Source organism: Rhineura floridana, chromosome 2 (assembly GCF_030035675.1).
Source record: "Rhineura floridana isolate rRhiFlo1 chromosome 2, rRhiFlo1.hap2, whole genome shotgun sequence".
Lineage (NCBI taxonomy): Eukaryota > Metazoa > Chordata > Lepidosauria > Squamata > Rhineuridae > Rhineura > Rhineura floridana.
The window spans coordinates 45,700,595-45,724,098 of NC_084481.1; the positions used below are offsets into that span (position 1 = coordinate 45,700,595).

At 40.5% G+C, this 23,504-nt stretch overlaps 2 protein-coding genes and 1 long non-coding RNA gene across 11 annotated transcripts in view; 1 reads left to right on the forward strand and 2 right to left on the reverse strand.

Moving 5' to 3' along the window:
- The window catches only part of SSB (small RNA binding exonuclease protection factor La), a 15,450-nt gene extending 9,936 nt beyond the window's left edge, over nt 1-5,514 (reverse strand). Inside the window, exons 1-2 of one of the 3 annotated variants that reach the window (XM_061608531.1) lie at nt 5,356-5,514; nt 126-200 (exon numbers count right to left, since the gene is read on the reverse strand). In XM_061608531.1, the coding sequence (XP_061464515.1) occupies nt 126-191 (66 nt within the window). In that variant the 5' untranslated portion in view covers nt 192-200; nt 5,356-5,514. Of the gene's footprint in view, nt 1-125; nt 201-5,038; nt 5,210-5,355 lie in introns of those variants that run through there. The other 2 variants (XM_061608530.1, XM_061608532.1) reach the window with 2 other exon arrangements.
- Nucleotides 5,295-12,935, forward strand: LOC133376428 (uncharacterized). The gene is made up of 3 exons (XR_009760476.1): nt 5,295-5,618; nt 6,781-6,858; nt 12,785-12,935. It is a non-coding gene; the product is annotated as an uncharacterized LOC133376428 (long non-coding RNA).
- A 1,662-nt stretch (nt 12,936-14,597) lies between these two features.
- Nucleotides 14,598-23,133, reverse strand: KLHL23 (kelch like family member 23). 7 transcript variants are annotated; one of them, XM_061608536.1, is made up of 5 exons: nt 22,883-23,133; nt 22,000-22,143; nt 18,668-19,882; nt 17,710-17,865; nt 14,598-17,115 (listed from the first exon to the last, which is right to left on the reverse strand). In XM_061608536.1, the coding sequence occupies exons 2-5, from the start codon at nt 22,004-22,006 to the stop codon at nt 16,805-16,807; spliced, it is 1,689 nt and encodes a 562-aa protein (XP_061464520.1). In that variant the 5' UTR covers nt 22,007-22,143; nt 22,883-23,133; the 3' UTR covers nt 14,598-16,804. The 7 variants fall into 7 exon arrangements, with proteins under 7 accessions (XP_061464520.1, XP_061464519.1, XP_061464523.1 ...); XM_061608535.1 differs by having other exon boundaries at nt 22,397-23,133; XM_061608537.1 differs by having other exon boundaries at nt 14,599-17,115; nt 17,710-17,862; nt 22,397-23,133.
- Between the last annotated feature and the right edge of the window lie 371 nt (nt 23,134-23,504).

The following is a 23,504-nucleotide window of genomic DNA, read 5'->3' on the forward strand; positions in this document are numbered from 1 at the left end:
GTGAGCTTCATGGCTGTGTAGGGATTCGAACACTGGTCTCCCAGGTCATAGTCCAACACTCTAACCGCTACGCCACACTGACTCTCACATTTTAGATTAATGCTATGCATTCTCAATTTTCATACCTCAATTTGCTGACAGATCTTCCTTTCCAAGTCAGACATATTTTCACTATCTCCATTTTCAGCCATTTTCACCACCTGTAACCAGAGCAACATTTAAAACTACTGTTCATTTAAATTATTAAACTCCATTTTTCCAGCAAACACCTCTGCTGTATTATTGAATATTACTCTTTAAAAAATATATAAATTTTTAAGTCTAAAGAAATGTTCACCTCACCCTTCTAATGCATTCATAACTCTCAGGGCAGCTTACAACAATGAAAAATAACCCCATAAATGAAATAAAAGCATATTCCAGATTCCACCTGTCTCCTGACCAGAAAGCACCCCCACCTTGCCTTTATTAAGCTTATGTTTATTAGCCCTTATGCAGCCCATCACCACCTGGCACATTCAGACGATCAACAACTTCCCTGGAATGCAATGAAAAGGAGAAATAGAACTACCTATTATCTGCATACTGATGACAACACATTCCCAAATCATTGGACAGTCTCTCCCAACAGCACCATGTAGATATTAAAGAGCACTGAAAACAGAACTAATTCCTGACACCATCTCCCTCACTTTTGATTCCAAGATCCTACCCAGAATCCACTTCTCAAGCATCTGGCCAGGAATATAGCTACAGGTGGGTCCTGCTTATATGGCAGGTTCCGTTCCGGACTGCCGCCGAAAAGCGGAAACTGCCAAAAAGCAGAACCCATTGAAAATAATGGTGCGCATTACGCGAAAATGGCATGCAACGAAAAAATGCTGTAAAAGCGGAACAAGCGCCTTAAAGCAAGGACTTTCCGGAATTGAAAGCTGCTGCATTAGCGTAATGCCGAAAGGCGAAACGCCGTAAAGCGGGGCCCGCCTGTACTTCTATTTCCCTGCACCAGGCATGGGGAACTTGTGGCCTTCCAGATGTTGGTGGTCTATTAGCTCTCATCATCCCGGACCAAGGGCACGATGACTGAGGCTGATAACGAGTGGAGTCTAACATCATCTGGAGGGCCACAGGTTCCTCAACCCTGTTCTAAATAAGCCCTATGGCATTTTTCTGGAGGTCTGACAGGATTGTTTACAACACTCCCCTTTTAGCAACAGTGGGCATGGCTTGTTAATCTGCACCTCCAACGCCCAAAGAATCACTGGATCCTGCAAATTCCTGGTCAACCACGACAGACTCAGTTGAATGACAGCAGTGGGAAAAAGCGTGTGCTCTATACAAGCTTCTAAGTTATTTTTATTTATTTAGACTGTTTCTATACCACTTAGTCCATAAAAATATTTCTAAGCAGTGGGACAGAAAATGAAAAACAACAAATGTTACAAACCTGTACAATGAAACCACAAATACAAATTACTAGTAAAGATATACAGAGAGCAATTCCTTCTCCTTCTGACACATCTCCCCAGTCAGTACCTGTCGGTCTCCTGGCTCTCAATTAGGGCCCAAGCAAACTAGCACCTGCTGACATCACTCTAGACTCCCCCTCTAGGCTTGCTTTTATGGGCAGCCACCAGGGTGGATGGAGCTTCCCCAGGCTGCCCACAGCTGCATCCCATTCAGCAATCTGTCAGCTGTGCTGCCCACAGCCAGTGGGTTGGTTTGTAGAGTTTCCTAGGGGCTCAAAGAATGGCAAATGGGCCACCCTTCCACTTATAGTTCTTTCTTCAGCCTCTACACACCTATACAAGAGGACCCAGCTGCTTTTACATTGGACACCGCCTTGGGTGCAGTACATAAATGCAACTATGTACTGCAAAATAAATTGCATTTATGTACTGCAAAGGCAGTACATAAACGCTATTCATAAAAACCTTTGCTGCCTTTGTGAGAGACCTTGGCACTTGGGCTGCTAAGGGAGGAGAAAAGGTTTGTTGGTTGATGAGAAGGTCTCATTAGCTGATAAAGGAAGCCTCGTTTGACGACTCAGCAGCCAGTGAAGCCCTAACCTGTGAAGCAATGGTGCTCGTTTATGGGACAAAAGTTGAAATGGAAAGCGCATACAAGACAAGTGAGAGATAGTGAAAAACTTGTATAAGAACATCAACTGCGCTTTCCCCTAGAATACTGGAAAAAATTGATCCCACCTCGGATCAGCATAAAAAGTTCAAGATCAGGAACTCAGTTTCCCCTCTCTTCCCAGGGGGCTGACAAAGAAGAAAGAACCACTGGATCCAGGTAGCTATGAATTACGTACTGATTTTAAATGCTTCATAACTCAGAAGATGTGATAAAACTTTGAATAGCTTATAATTAAACTCTTAAGCAGCTAGGCTAGGAGGTATCTAGGACAGAGAATGATATTCAAAAGAGTTTGGGGCTTTATTTTCTTGATTTATTTGTTCATTTTTTATCGTTATGGCTATACTGTTTTATTATTTCTCTTCTTGTACAGAGTACTATTTTGTTCTGTTTTTAGTCGTATGTTGCTGGATTTCTTTACAACCACAAAACTTACAATGCTTTGTAACACAGAATTTAGGGCTTCATTTTATTTTTAGGCTTTTTTTTATTAGTTGCTTTGCAAGCCCCCTTTGTGCCAGGTTGGTTGTGTGCCCAGCCATGCTGGACAACACCTTATGCCACATTTTAAAAAACCACATGGCATAGTGAATCTAGTAAAACTTACGTATTACGGAAAAATGAACAATACAAAATTGGTCAATATTCATATTAACATGGAACCAGTACTATCAGGAGAATAAGTACCCTTATCAACTATTTTCATTGATGTGATAAATATTTATCAAGTATGTATAATTTTTCTCTCTCTCCCCTCTTTGCTATTGATATAGCTGTTTTTATGTGTTTTGATGAATTTATGCATACATTTCTTTATAATAAAGCTTAAAATATATTTTTCAAAAAGCACATCACCAGCTTAAAAAAAAAAAGGAACTTTCAAACTGTGGGGGCAGCTCACATAACTGGATGAACTTCTGTTTGGGGGGGGTGAGAGATGACACCCTGAAGTCATACAGCCCAATGAGGACTAAACTTTCAATTCTGGTATCTCCTAAGGAACCACATGAGCCCTACTGAAACATGCGGGGATGTCTGGATAGAGCTCATGCGGTTCCATAGTAGAAACCAGAATCTAAAGTTTAGTCCTCAATGGGCTATTACCACTTTAGACTATTGGTTGAAGGCTATCATATGATTAAATGCTTGCTTGTGAATATGCTCTCTCGCACGCATGCACGCACACAGAGCAAATGCATAGAGATGGGGGGGAGCCAATGGGTACAGTCTCCAACATCAGCCTCCCAGTAGGCCCACCCTTGACCCTTCACCCCTTAGGGTGGCCACATGCCATAAACAGGTCTCCCAAACTTTTCACAGTTGTGCTGAAGATGTAGCTTGTACCTGTCAACCTTACCCTCTGTGCATTCGGTAGACGACCTTAACAGGGCTTCTACATGTGTAGGCTCCCTGCATGATAAGGATCACATAGAGAGCCTATAATATGCATGCAACTATGCACACACACCGGCCCTTCCAAATCTTTTGCTGGGCACTCAGAAATCAGGTTTCAGTGCCAATGAGCACAGTTCCACTCCAGACATTCAGTGAGTGCTGGATGAGGGGGAGGAATGGAAATGGACTGCCTTCAAGTCAATTCCGACTTATGGCGACCCTATGAATAGGGTTTTCGTGGTAAGCGGTATTCAGAGGAGGTTTACCATTGCCTTCCTCTGAGGCTGAGAGGCAGTGACTGGCCCAAGGTCACCCAGTGAGCTTCATGGCTGTGTGGGGATTCGAGCCCTGGACCCCCAGGTGATAGTCCAACACTTTAACCATTACACTACACTGGCTCTGCAGTGGCATGAAACAGCTGCACAGGACAATGATGAAAAACAACTGCTGCTTTAACTGAAAATATAGTAATTAAGATTCACTATATTTCCCTTCCAGAAGCTCCACACCCCAGCTTTAGAACCAGAGATTAGTGAACATTTCCTTTCAGGGAAAAGAATGAAAGGATAGCTAGAATGGAGTATTTCAGGAGCTAAGTGGGTTTTATTAAACACTCTATTTCCTATATAAAAATCTCCCTGTAAAAACTAGGCCATCAGGGAGAGGAGAGTGAGAATCTTTTTTCTCCCCCCTCCTGTGCTAATGTGTGTTGTTGCTTTTTAAAAAAAACACATAGGAGAACATAGGAGAACCCCTCACCTGCAATCTGAAATGCTTCTACCCACCACGGCAAGACTTTTGCTGTTCTACTGTCTTGGGTAGACCCAGTGACCATTAACTTCTATTACATCGCAAGGCTGTTCTTACCACAGAAGAAGCATCATAGCTAAGGAGTCTGTGCTGCTGGGCACTAATTCTAAGGTAACAAAGTACTGGCCATCAAAAGAAATCAGGCCACATGGATGATATCTGCCTGATCTCACTTATACAGTACAGAACACAGTATTGCCCACGGAAGAAGGAAAAACGATGATACTCAGGAATAAGAATTAAAACCTTCTCCACTTCTCTATGACCACTTCAAGTAAAAAACTATCAGCTGCTATTCAAACAATCCTCCACGTGGTTTGCATCTACATTCACGAGCGTACATCATGGAGCTCTTTCTCCCCCGCTTTCACAAGAAAAAAGGGCACCCTAGAGATGTAAGATGTAAGTTCTACAGGAATTTCCCCCCGATATTCCTCTTGAACATGTGCCCTACTGATTCCGATGGGTTCCCCACTCAGCCTTCATAGACATTTGTTTTCGTTTTGTTTTACACACGAAGAAAGCTTTAAAGAAGGGGCACATCCAATTCTTAAGTCCAAGACTCTGCCACCTCAGTTGGCTATACGTAAGGGCACACGTGGATTACACAAGGAGAGTTACAACCAACTAGGTTTCAGATCTAGAAGCTCGCCAGCACCAAACCCTAGCACGCTCTTGGGATTATTTTTACCTTGGGTATTTCCTTCTGCGCGTACAGGCCCTGTACAACTCTCTCTCTATGTAGAAAACAGGCCGTGTGATGCCATCACGCCACACACTGCAACATATACAACCCATCCGGGTCTTAGAGGCAGAACTTCGCCGCGCTGCAAATCCCCAGCCATTCCCCTTTCCCGCGGTGGCGACAAGAGCCACTACCCCGCGATGCACGTGGGGCAGGTAGATCCGCAAGCCTGGAGAAAAGCACCACACGCGGTGGAAGGCACGCAGGCGGCGCATTCCTAAAAGCCTACAATCGGCATTAAGAACAAGCGATAACCAACAAACCTTCGCCCAAAGCAAAAACAACCGTTCTCTTTTTCCTCTGCAAGTTTGTCCTGCCTGTAGGCCGCCGCTGACGCTGCTTCTACCTTTAAGCACAGTTCTCTCCTCGCCCACCGGCCAGCCCAGCAGCCTGTGCGGCAATAGCCGCACCCCCTTTCCATCCCGACCCACTAAGGCTGAGCTTCGTCACTGCCCGCCTCCTTTTCCTTCTAAGCCCGCCGATTCTGCCCGACAAAAGCAGGCTCGAAAGAGCCTTTCGTTCCCAGGTACTGCCTGCAGCAGGGCTTTGGTGTTACGGGTGTGGTGAAACAGTCAGGAATTACAACGGGGATTCTGCCGCTCCGGGAACTTTTGAAAATACCTCCTTTTGGGAGAAGATTAAAAAAAAGAGCATACCGAAGGCTTTATGCTTTGTTATCTATGTACAATGGTTGTTTTTTTTTATCAGTTCACTGTAAGTCTGCTGCATATGTTTAGTGTAACTAAACTTTTAACTTGTTAAGGCTTTTAGTAGAAGATAGAGGAATCGGCCCCGTGACTTTTAGCCTATGAGAGTCAGTGTATGCTGGAGCGGTTGGAGTGTCTGACCGGGCCCTGGAATACCAAGGTTCAAAGCACCGCTCGGGCATGAAGCTTAATGGGTGACCTTAGGCCGGTCACGTCCTTTAACTTACTTCACAGGGTTGTTATAAGGATATTATAGGGGGTGGGAAATAGATATGTACACCACCTTGAGGTCCTTGGGGAGGAAAGGGTGAGATATAAACGTGTTAACAAATACTAGGAAATCAATCCTGGAAAGTGTAAAATAATAACGGAGAGCTCCTTTGAACATGTGCAAAATACACTTCTCTGATTTTTGAGTAATCGGATGCGGAAGGATGGGGGGGGAATGGGCAAGCTCCACCCCCGCATCTCATCTACGAGAGAACTAGAAAAGGTCTCAAATACAAAGATGTATCACTGAACACCAAAGTCAGGATCATTCAGACCATGGTATTTTCTATCTCTATGTATGGTTGTGAAAGTTGGAGAGTGAAAAAAGCAGATAAGAGAAAAATCAACTCATTTGAAATGTGATGTTGGAGAAGAGGTTTGCACATACCGTAGCGTGAAAGACAAATAACTGAGTGTTAGAACAAATTAAAGTAGAACTATCACTAGAAGCTAAAATGATGAAACTTAGGTTGCCATACTTCCGACACATCATGAGAAGACATTTCACTAGAAAAGACAATAATGCTGGGAAAAACAGAAAGGAGTAGAAAAAGAGGAAGGCCTAACAAGAGATGGATTGATTTCACAAAGGAAGCTACAGACCTGAACTTACAAGTTCTGAACAGGGTGGTTTATAACAGATGCTATTGGAGGTTGCTGCTTCATAGGATAGCCATAACAAATACTTTTGTTGTTGTTATGTGCCTTCAGGTCGATTACAGCTTATGGCGACCCTATGAATCAGTCACCTCCAAGAGCATCTGTCGTGAACTGCCCTGTTCAGATCTTGTAAGTTCGGGTCTGTGGCTTCCTTTATGAAATCAATCCTTCTCTTGTTTGGCCTTCCTCTTTTTCTACTCCCTCCAACACCACATTTCAGATGAGTTGATTTTTCTCTTATCTGCCTTTTTCACTGTCCAACTTTCACATACATACATAGAGATCGGGAATACCGTGGTCTGAATGATCCTGACTTTGCTGTTCAGTGATACATCTTTGCATTTGAGGACCTTTTCTAGTTCTCTCATAGCTGCCCTCCCCAGTCTTCTGATTTCTTGACTATTGTCTCCATTTTGGTTAATGACTGTGCCAAGGTATCGATAATCCTTGACAAGTTCAATGTCATTGTCGACTTTAAAGTTACATAAATCTGTTGTCATTACTTTAGTCTTCCTGATGTTCAGCTGTTGTCCTACTTTTGTCCTTTCCTCTTTAACTTTCATCAGCATTCGTTTCAAATCATTACTGGTTTCTGCTAGTAGTATGGTATTGTCTGCATATCATATCTTAAGCTAATGATATTTCTCCCTCCAATTTTCGCACCTCCTTCATCTTGGTCCAATCCCGTTTTCCGTATGATATATTCTGTGTATAGATTAAACAAATAGGGTGATAAAATACACCCCTTGTTACACCCTTTCCAATTGGGAACCAATCGGTTTCTCCATATTCTGTCCTTACAGTAGTCTCTTGTCCAGAGTATAGATGGAGCATCAAAACAATCAGATGCTGTGGCACCCCCATTTCTTTTAAAGCATTCCATAGTTTTTCATGATCTACACTGTCAAAGGCTTTGCTATAATCTATAAAGCACAGGTTGATTTTCTTCTGAAATTCTTTGGTCCGTTCCATTCCAACGTATGTTTGTGATATGATCTCTGGTACCTCTTCCCTTTCTAAATCCAGCTTGGACAACTGGCACTTCTCACTCCATATATGGTAAGAGCTTTTGTTGTAGAATCTTAAGCATTATTTTACTTGCATGGGATATTACGGCAATACAGCAGGGCCCCACTCATATGGCAGGTTACGTTCCGGACCCCCGCCGAAAAGCAAAAACGGCTGAAAAGCGGAACTCATTGAATAGAATGGCGCACGATGCCCGAAAACCGCTGTAAAAGCAGAACAAGCACCATATGAGTGGAGCTTTAGTCTCATTGTGTCTAATTGAGACAGCCGCATTAGCGAAGTGCCATAAAGCGAAGCGCCGTAAAGCAGGCCCCTACTGTAGTTCAATAATTATTGCATTCCCTGGGATCCCCCTTCTTTGGAATTGGGATGTATATTGAATGTTTCCAGTCTGTGGGCCATGGTTTAGTTTTCCATATTTGTTGACAAATTTTTGTCAAAATTTGGGCAGATTCAGTCTCAGTAGCTTGTAGCAACTCTATTGGTATGCCATCTATTCCTGGTGATTTATTTTTTCCAAGCATTTTAAGAGCAGCTTTCACCTCACATTTTAATATTTCTGGTTCTTCATCCCATGGCTCCTCTGTGAATGAATCTGTCATTCTTGCATCTCTTTTATAGAGTTCAGTGTATTGCTTCCATCAGCCTTTTATTTTATCTCTGTCAATGTGTTCCCCTGTTGATTATTCAACATCCCTACTCTTCGTTTAAATTTTCCTTTCATTTCTCTAATCTTTTGAAATAGGGCTCTTGTTCTACCCTTTTTTTGTCCTCTTCTATTTCTATACAATAACTGTTGTAATAGTTTTATTTGCCCCTACGTACTAGTTGCTGTATTGTTGCATTCAGCGTTCTAACTGTGTTTCTATCTCCTTTTGCTTTCTTTCTCTAACCATTTAAAGAGTTTCATCAGTCATCCATTTAGGTCTTTCTCTCTTTTTAACTAGAGGTATTGTCTTTTAACATTCTTCCCTGGTAATGTCTTTGACTTCAATCCATAGTTCTTCTGATTCTCTGTCCACTAGGTTTAAAGCCTCAAATCTGTTCCTTATTTGATCTTTATATTCTTCTGGGATGTTATTTAAATTGTATTTTGGCACTATGATTGGTGGGTTTTTTTGTTCTTTAGCTTTATTCTGATTTTTTGATATTGCCCGTTCATGATCTGTACCGCAGTCTGCTCCTGATCTTGTGGTCGCAGAAAATATGGAACTTCTCCATCTTCTGCTACCAATTATATAATAAATTTGATTCCTATATTGATCTTTAGGTGATGTCCACGTGTACAGTCGTCTTTTTGGGTGCTCAAAAAAATATGTTTGCAAGAAACAAATTATTGGCTTCACAGAATTCAGTGTCTTTCTCCTACTTCATTTCTATCTCCTAAGCCCCATATCCCCACAATTCCTTGTTCTCCTGTGTTCCCTGCTTTTGCATTCCAGTCCCCCATGATTATCAGCACATCTTGCTTTGGTGTGTGATCAGTTTCTTCCTCTACTTCTGCATAAAATCTCTCCAATTCCTCTTCTTCTGCATTTGCCATTCGAGCAAAGACTTGGATGATGGTTATGTTAATAGGTTTCCCATTAAATCTCATTGATATCACTCACTCAGGTCTTGCGTTATAGCTCCTAATTGCTTTTGCTACATCACTTCTCACTATTAAAGCAACCCTGATTCTTCTTAATTTCTCCTTTCCGGTATAAAATATTTTATAGTTGCCCGATTGAAAATGTCCCATTCCCATCCATTTTAATTCACTGACGCCAAGTATTGTAATGTGGATATGTTCCATTTCTTGCTTGACAATTTCTAACTTTCCCTGTTTCATGCTACTCACATTCCATGTTCCTATTGTGTATGTCGTACAACTCCGGACTTTCCTTTCGCATCTGTGTGCATCAGCTTCTGGGCTTCCTTTCAGCATTGTTCCAGCTGCGTCATTAGTCACAGCGCTACTCGTACTTGTCCTTTGTTCTTCCCCAGTAGCTCAGCGAGTGCCTTCTGACCTGGGGGTCTCATCTTCCAGCACTATCTCGTGTTGCATTTTGGATAGCCTATTCATAGGATTTTCATGGTAAGAGGTATTCAGACTGGTTTACCATTGCCTTCCTCTGAATCTGGATGCATCTCAGTCTGGTGTCTCAGCTTTGACCATTCCGCCTTGAGTGCCCCTGCTAGGATTCCAGCCTCTTGGTCTCGACTCCTGAAGGAATTGTTTTCAGCTTCTTCGACACTCTCAAACCTCCTCACGTTAAAGTGAGGAGGAAGGTAGGTATACAAGAGAATATAAAGAAAAGTAGCAGGGGGCGGGGGCTGAGAAATATATTGAAAGCTGGTGGCAGTAAGAATGGAAGCCTCAACTAACCACCAATTTAAAACATATATTACCTTTCTCTCCCCCCCCTTTCTAAGGATCTCAAAGCAATGTACATGGCCCTTCTCCACACCCATTTTATTCTCACAGTTCTGAGAGGTAGATTAGGCTGAGAGATGAGTGGTTCACAGTCATCCAGTAAGATTTTAATCTTGGACTCTTCATTCTGTCTATCCCTTTAATCATTCTAATATTGTCCTGCTATGGCTTCTCCAAATACATATAAACATTTTAGGAGCATGCACCTACAAATGTTGGCCTTTTCACAGGGCATTAATTCTGTCAGAAATATATACTACTAACATTGTCTAGAAGGTAGCAGCCGATATTGTTTTTATAGTACTCTCATAAGAATGTAATACAATATTTTTCCAAATAGTACCAAGAGACTATCATTCTACAGGAATCCTCCAAATCAGTTTCACCAAATTAAAAACCTGAGGTGGGGGACTGTTTTTGCACTGGGCTTTAATAATAACAATATTAGTACAATCATTATGAAAGTCCTCTATAACCCACCTTTAAAAGAGAAACTTTTCTCAAGGTTACTTAAAAACACAACAATACAATCTAAAGCTTTTTAAAAGAAATATTTTTAAGGATGTTTTGTTTTAATGTGTTTTAAGGTTTGTTTCTATGATGTTTTAAAGTTTTTAGTGCTTTTATTTGCCGCCCTGGGCTCCTGCTGGGAGGAAGGGCAGGATATCAATCAATAAAATTGATGCAATGTTTTAAAAAGAATGCCATTCTTTTAAATATGCTCTGAATTTATTTCTTATTATTCATAATCAGACTAAAAGAACTTTTGTGCATTTGTCACAAACAATTCACATCTCAGAGTTACTGCCAAATATATAGAACTATGTAGCAACTAACTCTGCACAGATAGCTGCATAGAGGATTCTCTTTAAACTAACAGGAGTGTTATGTAAACTCCAGTCAGGACCTAAGAATTATGGGCACTATAATTCTGTAGCTATTATTTCTGTCCCTGTGTGTGTCCTCTTCATGGTTGAAGGCTACTGCAATATCTTCTGGGAAAGGTTTAATTATTCAAGTATGCTTCATTTGATCAATGGGCAACATTATTGGGTTTATATTTGAAATAATAACATTTGGGAATGGCACTCACACCACAATTTTTGAAATACTGACAGATGTTTTATTCAGTCAGTTTTGTGCCTGGCCCAACAGCATAACCCATTTTTAAATTAATCTTGTGATATGTACTATCAGATAGAGTTACTTTAGTTAGTATTACAGGTTGTACTCCCCACTGACCGCAAGGAGAACAGCAGTATAAAGAGCTTTTCCAATGGAGTTCGTTTTTTTAGAACTGTACATTAACACTCCTTAAGTTGGCAACTTTGATTTTTCTCCCATTAGAATCTTTAGATAGGCTTACCATACTGATCTGCAGGTAATTAGCAGAGATTCTCAATTCTTATTTAAAAAATTAATACCAAAACAGTTTAAAGAAAATGTTTAAGGAACTCACATTAAAGAAGAAATAAATCACTCTTGTTAGGACTTGCAATTTCTCCCTCCTCCATCTCAGCTCAATTTTAATGCATATATTAAAAAAACCTCTTGCATCCTGTCTCCTCTGCACTCGAGATGACAGAAACCATTTCATAACATCTATGAAATACTACTTAATTTTATAATTTATATGGGTGACATGAGCTGATGTTTCTTTGAAATCTATTCAAATATTAGCTGTCGGGCTATTAGTACCAATAGGACAAACTTTTGTGTTGCAATTAAAACTTAAGACTCCTGCTGTGTTTTGTTATATTAGCAGCTTAATATTCAGAGAGTTGACCAGAAATGCTTTCCTACCAAAAACTCCATATTGCACCACATCGACCTTCTGAACTGGTGCACTTTCCACATCATACACAATGGTGGCTTGGTAACCCTACAGTTTCAATACGGTTAGAACAGATAATTCTCAAACTGTCTGCCATGGCATGCCAGTGTGCTGTGAGGAACCTGCTATCACCAGAAACAATTAAAAGACTAAAAGCTGCAGTAATCCAAACTACCTACCCACAGAGAAGGGTGCCCATTTCATCTCTCCAATCAGCCTCTGCTGGAGGTGGGTATCATCATTTTTATTATTATTAATAATAAATTTCTTATCCATCCTTCACCATAAAGTCCCAGAGCAGATTGCAGCAATTTAAAAATACAATATTAAAACAGTTTAAGACCAACTGCAGACGCAAGAATAGGATGGGTCCTGAAATATATATACCTCTGGTGTCACATCTCATGTGATTAGAGTATTCAGTTACTCCTCGTACAGAGTTGTAGCATAATTTCCCATTCTCCACTGCCAGTTACATCTTCATGAGAGTCATTCTGCTGAGTTGCCTCCTGATTGAACAGAGCAGTACCTCATAAAGAAACATAGGCTGAGCTCCTGAAGAACTGGACAAATTCTTATTGTTTCACACTACAAGTAAACTGGCATATATGAGTGAAGCTTGCCTCCAATTTTATGTTTTTTTAAAAACTATCAGAAGTCTGGGAAACACTTCTCAGTAATCAACAATACTGTCTTGTGACTGTAATATTTATATTTCTGTGCATCTATAGCTTGGAGTAAGCTAACTGAAATGGGACTTTCTTCCACATAAACAGGTGCAGAAATGGGCATAACCTGTCTAACTTGACGTATGATGACAGAGGATTACAGATAACTCTCATTGCCCTGCTTTTCGATTGGGGCTATTATCAGTCAACCATGATTGATCTCTTAAGAGTGGTGGGAATTTTATGGGTTATAACTGGAAAAATGGAAATGTTCCATCAATATCAGATTGATTATTGAAGATTTGGAATATTGTATGTATGATTAAATTACCATGCTTATCAAATGGATGAATGTTTTATGTTATTTTTAATTGTATTTTATTATAGATGTGTTTGCCAACCTGGGCTCTTTTAGGAGAAAAGGTGGGATATATAATTAATTAATAAATAATAAATCAATAAAATATCAGATTTTTTGAGAATTGGAATAAGTTCATAATGGATTGGAACCTGAAGGTACAAGATGCAATACTGGGTGTGATGTAAGAAATTTATGTTTTGCTTTATTATTTGTTATGTGCCTTCAAGCCATGACTTATGGCGACCGTATGAATCAGCGACCTCCAACAGCATCTGTCGTGAACCACCCTGTTCAGATCTTGTAAGTTCAGGTCTGTGGCTTCCTTTATGGAATCAATCCATCTCTTGTTTGGTCTTCCTCTTTTTCTACTCCCTTCTGTTTTTCCCAGCATTATTGTCTTTTCTAGTGAATCATGCTTTATTATATTAAGTATTTTTCCCTGCTGGACAATGCTGATGATATTATTTTGTGGAAAGGGATAGCACTACTCAACATAGTTCACACACACATTTTAAAGAGAGTGTAGAGATAACCCACAATCAACTGGTAACGAGTTTGTAATGTAAAGGGGGATCATTGATCCCTTGCAAGAGTGTTGGTACACCTGAGAAAAATGATTGCGGTTAGTTCAAGGCAATAGCATTCTTTCCTCTTGGTCCTAAACACATGTACCGATTCTGCTGTTTTCAGTGGGAGAATGCTATAGATGTTAGATTAATCTTTATTTTTTCAAATAAATCTTGAAAAAGTTTCTTGTAGCACATTTCTTAAGATTTAGAAAATAGTGCACCACTTTGTTTACTCTAGAAATTAAATCAGAATCAACAAATATCAAACGCATAACACATTTATTCCAAATTAAATATAAACAGTAATATAATTGTAATGAGAATCTGAAAACTATACATTCTAATTCATTTCCACTTCTATAAATGTAAATGTTCCAGGTGCATTAATACTACTGAAATCAAAGCAGTCCTGACTAGAACACTGGCACTCCAATGGTAAACATTTGCACCAGTGTCTCTGCTTGCAATGCCATCATCGTGAACCTGCTCTAGGAAAGCTATGGGTGATATCCCTTTCTCAGTATCTGTTATCACTGTGTTGGTGAAGCAACTTTTTGGAAATGAGAAAAGTACTGAAGTGATTTTACAGTACTAGTACTTTCGAACTAAAAAACAAACAGCTATAATTCATATCCTATCTGGGAGGTAGTCATTTGCTTATTAAAATGATTCTCCTGATGTGAAACTGTTGACATTTCTTCAGATTTAAGTGTTTACAGTGAACGCTGAAAATAGCCTATAGCACTTCATTTCAAAACACATGGAAGCAAGTCTGTTGGTTTCAGTACCACAGCACAATAGGTACCTTAATCAGCCAAATGCAATTTAACTCAACTGGTCCACAAGACATTTTATTCCTATTGAGTGTAGATGAGTTGACTGGTGATATTTGGAACTGAAAGACACTGATTCAGCTCCTACACTGTGTTTCCCGCACATACATACGCAGAGCTTGGAAAAGTTATTTTTTTTGAACTACAACTCCCATCAGCCTCAGCCAGCATGGCCACTGGATTGGGCTGATGGGAGTTGTAGTTCAAAAAAGTAACTTTTCCAAGCTCTGCATACATGTATGATGGGTTCTCACACAGAGGGTTGTATCCGGTGGCGGCATTAGCAAGCAGAAGCACTTCTGCTCATACAACCTACTGCAGACCTCTGCACCGTATCCGTTGTTCTGGAGTATCCACCAACCTGCAGAAGGCTGCAGGTTGTAGGGAGAATTGGTGGAAATTGGGCATCTAGCCTTGAACTTGTTAATTCCTCCTTTGGATACAACCATACTGTTCGAAACAGAGGTAGTCAGGATATCCCCCAAGAAACATCATCTAATAAAGTTTTAAACCTCTAAGCCTTGTGAAACTGTTTGTATACTTTTGAGCAGAAAAGCCTCCTGATTTTTGAAATATGTATATAACTGCAGATAAATTATGAGATAATGCATTGATATATCATGTGCTTCCTGAGCAAAAATTAGGCTAGAATTTGATACTTAAGATCATTTTGGAGGCTGCAAGGCAGTGTAGAACCCCTCCACTGATACATCTCTTAAGATACATCCCAGATTATTATGTATTTGGAATAACAGATAAATTCTTTTTTATACTTGGTTCGTATGTAACACTAAGCCATCTATGACTTAAAGTGAACAATCAAGCATACTGCTGCGCATTTAGAAAATTATGGCTACCAAGCTTGTCACCCTCCTGTTGCTGCCATGCTACCAAGAGCTAAGCCATGGTTAGTATTATGTACAAACCCAGCCTCATGGTTTGCCTTGCTCAAAATGAACCATGACCTGTAAATAGGGTTGGCTTACTGCTCATGTTTTGTCTGGGAAAGACAAACTGTGAGATTGGGTTCACATGTAACACTAAACCAAACCATGGCATAACACTCAGTAACATGGCAGCAGAACCAGGGGAGGAACAAAGTGGCCATGACTTTCTAAATGTGCATCACCACATCTGCTTATTCACATTAAGCCATAGTTTGGTTTAGGATTATGTGCAGACTGAATCTTAGTGGTGCTACATAAGAAAAGGTTACAACATAAGCAACTAGTTACCTTCAGTGACCTAGATCACAAATTTGATTTTAAAGTCATTTTAGATGTCATTCTGAAACATAAACATGATTTACAAAGTAATTTACAAATATGAAAAAATATATATTTAGTCTAAAATTTATTTGAAAACCACTACATTGTTCAAATTTATAGTGCATCAGGTATGCAATTATATAAGTACAATATAGCAGGGATTTCTGCCTAATCCAAACCAAGAATGTGCCACTGCCTAACATTCTACGGCCCTAAAATTAGGCAATGCTCAATTTTTCACATCTATATTTTACTGTAATGCTTTATACTGATTATACACAGCTGCTACCCAAGAGTAACATAAAATTCAAAATGTACTACAGATTTATTAAGACAAAAAATATTCAGCAGTCATATATGTCTGTTGGGGGGGGGGAAAGTCCAAAAGCAACAGTAGCATAATAACTTTATTAGAACCAAATAAAAATGTCACAAAATAGCGACCAAACTATTGAATTCACCCAAACCCTTACTGAGGCTTGATGTTGAGCAAAACAACTTTTCAAACCCCAAGGGCCAAGTGGGAAAGAGAAAAAATATGTTGCTGGGCATGATGAAAAAGTCCAAGTCTGCAGTTTGCTGTGATCTTGAGATACAATGGAGATGTTATGCCAAGGATGCAAAACTTATCCCTCCCACCAGATGCTGTGGGACTGTAGCTCCTATCATCCATAAGCATTGGTCATGCTGGGACTGATGAGAATTGTCTAACAATATCTGGCGGATCACAGGTTCCGCATCACTGTTTAACATGGACCTTAAGACAGAGTTTGGTGCAAAAAGATATTGGCTTGCACAAAAAAAGCATTGTCTGTTCTCCCTTTAGAAATATAAAACCCTAAAACCAGTAGTTGTTCAGATCTGGCTACAATAGTAATCAGAACACTCAGTCCCTTGAAAGGCAGAGAAAGAAACTGTAGTCCTTGTATTAGCAAAGTAGGATCTTAACTGTAGTTGATGCATGAAGTTTAGAGTGATTGAAGGGCATGTTTCTTCCATAGATGAAGTCCCATAGTTAGGTGACAGATCACCTTCCTCTAGCTCTAGGCTCCCCTATATTATTAGTTTCTTGTCCCATAAGTAGTATTTCCTTCCTCTTACACATTGTGTACACAGACAGAGCCATGTGAGCGCATAGCACTGGGAAGATTGCCCACAATTTCCCATGTATTGCATTCCGGATCATATTTTTCAATGTTCTGCAAATATGACCCTTTGGAAGAGGAGTAGCCTCCTGTCACATAGATGCATCCATTCATGACGACTGCACCACACTCCATCCTTCTTTCTATCATGTCAGCCTTCTGTTTCCACACATTTCGCTCTGGATCATAGCAATTGGTGATTGTAGTTTGTCCACCCACAAGATACAACTTGTTTTCCAGTGCAATAGAACACAATCCATATTCTACAGGTAAAACAGTTAGTACTAAAAACACTGAATAACCATTTGAAAGAAAAAGGAAAAAAGCAGATCTGCCAAGTGGTAGAAATGCAACAGGACAAGAGATTGTGGGTCATAATACAAAAGGCACTGAAATAATTGGAACAAGCAGCAACCACAAGAAAGGAGAGCATCAGGGTTGTGGCAGTTACCCAATAATGCCAGACAATGCCCTGATGCCAGCATTGAGTACTGCTTGCTGGCCATGAACTTTTGGATGATAAAATGGAAATGGACTGCCTTCAAGTCGATCTCAACTTATGGCAACCCTATGAATAGGGTTTTCATGGTAAGCAGTACTCAGAGGGGGGTTACCATTGCCTTCCTCTGAGGCTGAGAGGCAGTAACTGGCCCAAGGTCACCCATGGCTGTGTGGGGATTCGAACCCTGGTCTCCCAGGTTGTAGTCCAACACTCTAAGCACTACGCCACACTGGCTCTCTTTTGAATGATAATGTGGACGCAAATCAGAGCAGTTTCAAAGAGTTTTGATGGAAGAAAAACAAGACAAATTGCTGATTTTGGTTTGTGATTATTCAAACTGTTGAATAAAGCTTACCTGGATATGGACTGGTGGTGATTACACTCCATTCATTAATATTAGAGTGATAACTTTGAACTTTGTCATAAGTGCAGCTTCCTCGATAACCATAGTGACCTCCAGTGACATAGATGACTTCATTCAAGACACAGGCTGTGGCATTTCCAACCCCTGCTTAATAAAACTGATGTTGTTAAAAAGCTTTTTTTTAAAGCTGAATAATATTCACCATCAGGGGAGTAAAACAACTAATGTACAACTGATAGTATACCTAATATAAATACAAAACGACATTCAGGATGCTGAATAAATTCATAATAAATTATACACTAAAATCTTTTTCTAATGTATGTTGAGATTTTTCACTATTTGCATAATGTCTTCATTTGAGCATACAGCTGTTTTTCAGTGCTTGAAAAGAAACACGGCAGGTGTGGCAATATCTTTTTCTGATAAACTCAGTAAGAATGCACAAGTTTGTAATTGTTTCTTTTTGTTCTGTTTTTTGAGGCATACAACACAAGGACTGCTAATGATTTCTCACTCTCAGAAGACTCTTCAGTCCCTGGAAGAGTCTAACATACCAAATATTTAAAGAAATGTTTTACTATCTGTTCATGATTCATTATCAGTAAGTTCCATGAATGCACTTTTATTGAAACAGCTTAAGCAACAAAAGTTAAGTGTTCAATCCTAACCACCATTGTAGTAATTAAACTTAAATCTAAGTGAAAAATACAACTGACAGTAATGTTTCTTCACACAAGAAATTGCATCTCATAGATTTATTTTCATGAGCAGAAGACTTACGCTATGATTAGACTGTCTTTTAAAGCCTGAACAAAAATAAATTGTGCACAATAAGAAGGGCGGCGGGGGAGGGGGGGAGGAAATCAATGTACTGTCAATAGAATATTCACTGACATTTTAAAAGGCATGAGCAAAAACCCCCAATACCATGCAATATGTCACATACCTTTAATCATGTTTGCAATAGGGACCCATTTCTTTTTTAAGGGATCGTAGAATTCTGCTTCTTCAGCTGGAGCCCCTTTTCTATAACCTCCTAAAGCATAGATGCAACCACTCAAGGTAACTGCACAATGGTAGTACCTTGCATTCAGCATAGGGCAACCTTCAGTCCATTCATCATCTTCATAGTTGTATATCCACATTATATCAAGGGCTTCTATATTGTCAGTTCTATAGCCCCCTGTCACATAAATGTTGGGTCCCAGACTAGTGACTGCATAACTTTCCCTTGCATGGTCTGGCATATCTGCTCCCTGGAGCCAAGCATAATTTACTGGATCCCAAACATGCACCTCAGATAAAGGATGCCAGTAATATCCTCCAATCATGTACATAACAGCTGTAGACCTTGTAGAAACTGCTTTTGGGATGCGGCTCAGTACACTGTGTATTAGAAACCGGATCTTATTTTCCTTTAACTGGCATTTCTTGTACAAGCTTAAAGCTGACCTCAAATACATTTCATCTAAATCTGTTTCAAGACAGCTCAGCAGATCATAAATGTGTTCCATTCGTTTGTCCACATCATAGGCTATCCACTTAACAATGGGCTCTACTGCTGCATCCACTTTCCAAATGCTGAGATTCTTTCTGGAGAGAATAAACTGGAGTTTCCCACTACTGATTTCCAGAAATTCTTCCTGCCTCCACACTTCATCAAATCTAGATAATAATATCCTTCTAGATTCCTTCTCTAGCTCTGAACAGACATGGTATTCTGCAAAGGAGTGCATCCCTAGGCAATTGTCAATGTCCAAGTGCCTTATCAGAAACTGCTCACAAGCTTTTTTTACAGAGGTATACTGGAGGAGGTCTGCAGCTTGAAGAAGGCTTTGAACATTTCTCTTTGTTATATGGATCTCTGATGTGTATGCATAAATCACCAGGGATTCCAGTATTATAGGACTGAGTCCAGAAAGTTTGACCTGGTTCTTAGACTTTTCTTTCATGTCAGAGGTGAACATGGCCTTGAAATAGCTGCTGCAAGCAGCTAACACAGCTTTATGGCAATGGAAAGTCACACCTGATGTACACTGAAGGGTAATATCAGTGAATAAACCTTCAAGGTAGAATGTTCTGAATGCATCCAAGAACACCACAGGATGAGAGCTGTCTTTGTATATATAGGTATATTCCTTCTGCTCTGCCAATGCCATCACTGCAATAAAATGTCAGAAATGGTAAGGCAACATAATTTGTAAAGCCTGCTTCTACGCATGCCAGCTCAAGTAAGTTCTACTAAGTTCATATATGCACATTCTCAGATAAGTGCATATATGATAGAAGATTCTCTTTTTAAAACCATTTTAAAAAGAAAATTCAGTTAAAAAATAACATTCTTGAAAATTCGTCATTCAAGATAAATAAAAATATCAGGCAAACAGGAAAGGGAAAAGACATAAGAAAAGGTATTCCCTTTTAAATAGTAATCCAATAACCTAACAAGAGAAGAAAAGAACTCTTCTCCCCTCCTTGTGAGAATATTTCATACAGGAAATGCATAACAAAATCATTCTAGGAGTGTCAGCCATCTTAATATGCCACCCTGGGCTCCTACTGGGAGGAAGGGCAGGATATAAATCTAATAATTGATTGATTGATTAAATACTATCTTATGGATGTAGGATAAATTTAGGAATCCTGGTATATTCCAAGAAAAGGAATCAAACTTGTAAGAAATCAGCCATCTGCTACCCCACTATTAGAATGTGGTAGACTTACCAGCCCAATGTTTTATTGAAGGAAAAGCTACTGTCTTCTAATGTGCAACTATCAATCATTTGAACATAATTAAAAGACATAAAACTCAGCATTCATGAGTGGCACATTGCACCTTTTCATCAATATTAAGTAAACACAACCAAGAATTCTTAGAATCCCAGGTGTCAACTCTCATACTAATTTTAATTAGAATATCATCCCAGAAGTCCGAACCCTTGCACATACCCTTGTTCCCACAACCTTTCCAGCAATGTCAAGATCTGGTCCCTGCGATATGTCAGAAAGGGCCATGTCTTGCATGAGGTATAAATAAGTAAATGAAGTGTAAATAAGTAAATGTGTATTTATGGCAGACTAGTGTCACAATCTGCTATATCGAATTCCAGTATAAATTGGCTTATTTAGATGTCATCTCCAGGCCTTGTCATATTTTAGATAAAGATCTATACCCACCTGAAGGCAGAGGTGGTATATTACTGATATAAGGCTAATACCCTAGACAGAAAGTGCTTTAGGAAAATAAACTTTAAAATAGTTATTTCTCTGGAAAATCACCTTTAAGGCCCTCCTGACTCAACTAAAGTTGTATTTGCAAGTGCTAGAACCAGTCATCCTGGTCCCATTACCTCTGGAAAGCAATCAGCTATCCATATAATTTGACTTTCATCACTCTGATCAAGTAAATTCCTGTAATCTCCCAAATCCTTCACAAGTTCCTCCTCCTTACCTTACCACTCCCATCTCTCCCTTATATCTTGACACACAATTGCCTGTGACCTTCATTTGTCCAGCTCCACCACCCTCATGCACATGTCTGCATCCAAACTTTTATTTTTAGTCAATTAAATTATTAATTCAATTAAATTCTTTAAAAAACCACAAAGTAGGTTCAGGCACTCACCAAGGTGGTATCCTGTTTGTTTTTAACTATGTAACAGCACTGACCTCAGACCAATCTCTATTTTTTTTTTGAAAAGACATATAACATACTTATATAACAATATATGTCTAGACCAGAGTCTAGACCAGTAAAACAATTAAAAATTTAACAGTATTTTGATTTCACAGTTTTTGGTAATTTGTAATCAGCTCAAAAAACAGCCAGTAGCACGAAAAATACATTGTATAAAAGATTAATCAATGCTGCATTCTTTTAGTACTCTTATCAAGGAGTAAAACCCATTTAACTCAGTATGGCTAACTTCTGAGTAGATATTATACTGCTAGTAGGAAGTAAGGCTGTAATACATTACATGTCTACTCAGAAGTAAGCTCCATTGAGTTCAATGGATCTTACTCCCAGAAAAGTGTGTATTGGACTGCAGCCTAAGTCCTATTTAATGTAGTGGGTCTTACAACACAATTTTAATCATGTCTAGTCAGAAAAAAGTCCTATTGAATTCAATGGGGCTTACTCCCAGGTAAGTGGGGTTAAGGACCACAACCTTACTTCCAAGCAAACATACTTAGGATCAGGTAACATATCACTAATATACAAACAGAGCATAAGTCTGGTGCTCTGGGTGAACAGCAGAGCAAAATTTGTACTCTTACTATTCATGTTTTCAAATGTAGTATGCGGCCACCAGTTTCTCAGGTAGAGGGAGCAGGTCAAAATAATAAAATCAGAACAAATTCGATAAATAGAAAAATCGTGGTGGCGTTTGTTCTGTACACATCTGTGGGGGGCGTTGTGATCTGGAAAAATAAAAAGCCATTGTTATTGGCAGCGACGAGGCTTTGGAGGGAAGGTCAACTTTTAAAAGGATGATATAAACGTATAAATGAGTAACTGGAGGTCTGGGACCAATTCTTAGTAGTGGTTACCAGGTGTATAAACAAAACGTGACACAAGCATAATCCAATCGAGTCATCTCCCCGACGGACTGCCAAGAAACCCTTCCCATATTCATCATTAGTGGCAGACACCCCCAATTCGGTAAAGACCCACCTGCTCTCCAAACAGGTTGACAGGTAGGCTCAGACCTTTTGCTCGACCAAGGAGGGAAGGCAGGTCAGCTTTCAAAAAATGAAAACAAAGGAAGGGGTGGGAAGGAGAGGAGGAGGACGTCCCCGGCAATAAAAGGCAATTGCGAGGAAAGCCCCCAACCGCACATATATTTGCATCAGGCTAGGATTGGTGGTGAGGCATTGTGGGAACGCCTTCCCAGCTGTTCCACGTGGAGCCAGCCAGCTCCCCGCATTTTGTCCCCCTGCCTTCCCCCGAGAATTGCGGCTGTTCTGTGACGGACCCGGTAACAACGGGGCACTCAGCCAGTCAAGACAAGGAACTGGAAAGCCCCTTTTCAGCTCAGCCTCCTGCTTCGTCCTAGCCCACGCGCCTCACACAACGGTCGACGAGACCGACGCCGACAACCCGGGAGAGGCCAAGGGGCTGCCTCGCGGCGTTGGCAGCAGGTTGCAAACTTCGCCTGACCTTTTAAGCCTCACCGCGCGCCCGCCTGCCCACGTTGTTTCTCGCCGCTCGCTAGCTGCCGGGCGACCAATTCTAATCCTCCTGAGTGTGTGTGTGAGAGCGAGCGAGAGAGACGCGACCGAGAGCAATGAGGGCAGTTCTTGCATTTGCCGCTGCTCTTTCTTTCCAAAAGGGAGGGGAGTAAAGTCTAAGCCCTGTGCCTTCCTCTGGCTCCTGGCAGCCCCTTTGACCATCTTTGGAAAGAGGCACGGCTCCTCTTTGCTGCTTGCCAGCTGTAAGCTGCTATTTAGGAAGAGCAGATGGAGCCGGGCGAGACAACAGCACCTCCTATTTTGGTGTCTCAGCTAGCTGCCCTCTCCGCCCAACAAGGTCATCACAAGCTACGGGCTGTTCAGCCTTCCCTCCACAGCGAAGCGCCCCCCTGCCGCTCCCAGGAGGCGAAAGGGAGCCTTCCCTTTTCTAGCTTCGGCCTCAGAATGACTCGCTGACTTGCGGGTGGTTAATAAGGACTAGCTAGCTAGAGGGTGCCTGGGCACAGCGGCGACGTTGCTTTTCCCGACCCAAACATCCAGAACACCGTCAGTCGCGCACAAGCGAAGTTTAGGGATACACAAGATAGGGC

Bases quoted from the DNA above. Each gene is read 5' to 3' on its own strand.
- KLHL23 (XM_061608536.1), bottom strand. The intron at 17,866-18,667 runs GTATGTGACATA...AGTTTTATTAAG, and splicing joins TATTGCAAACATGATTAAAG to CAGGGGTTGGAAATGCCACA. The intron at 17,116-17,709 runs GTAAGCTTTATT...TTTTACCTGTAG, and splicing joins CACCACCAGTCCATATCCAG to AATATGGATTGTGTTCTATT.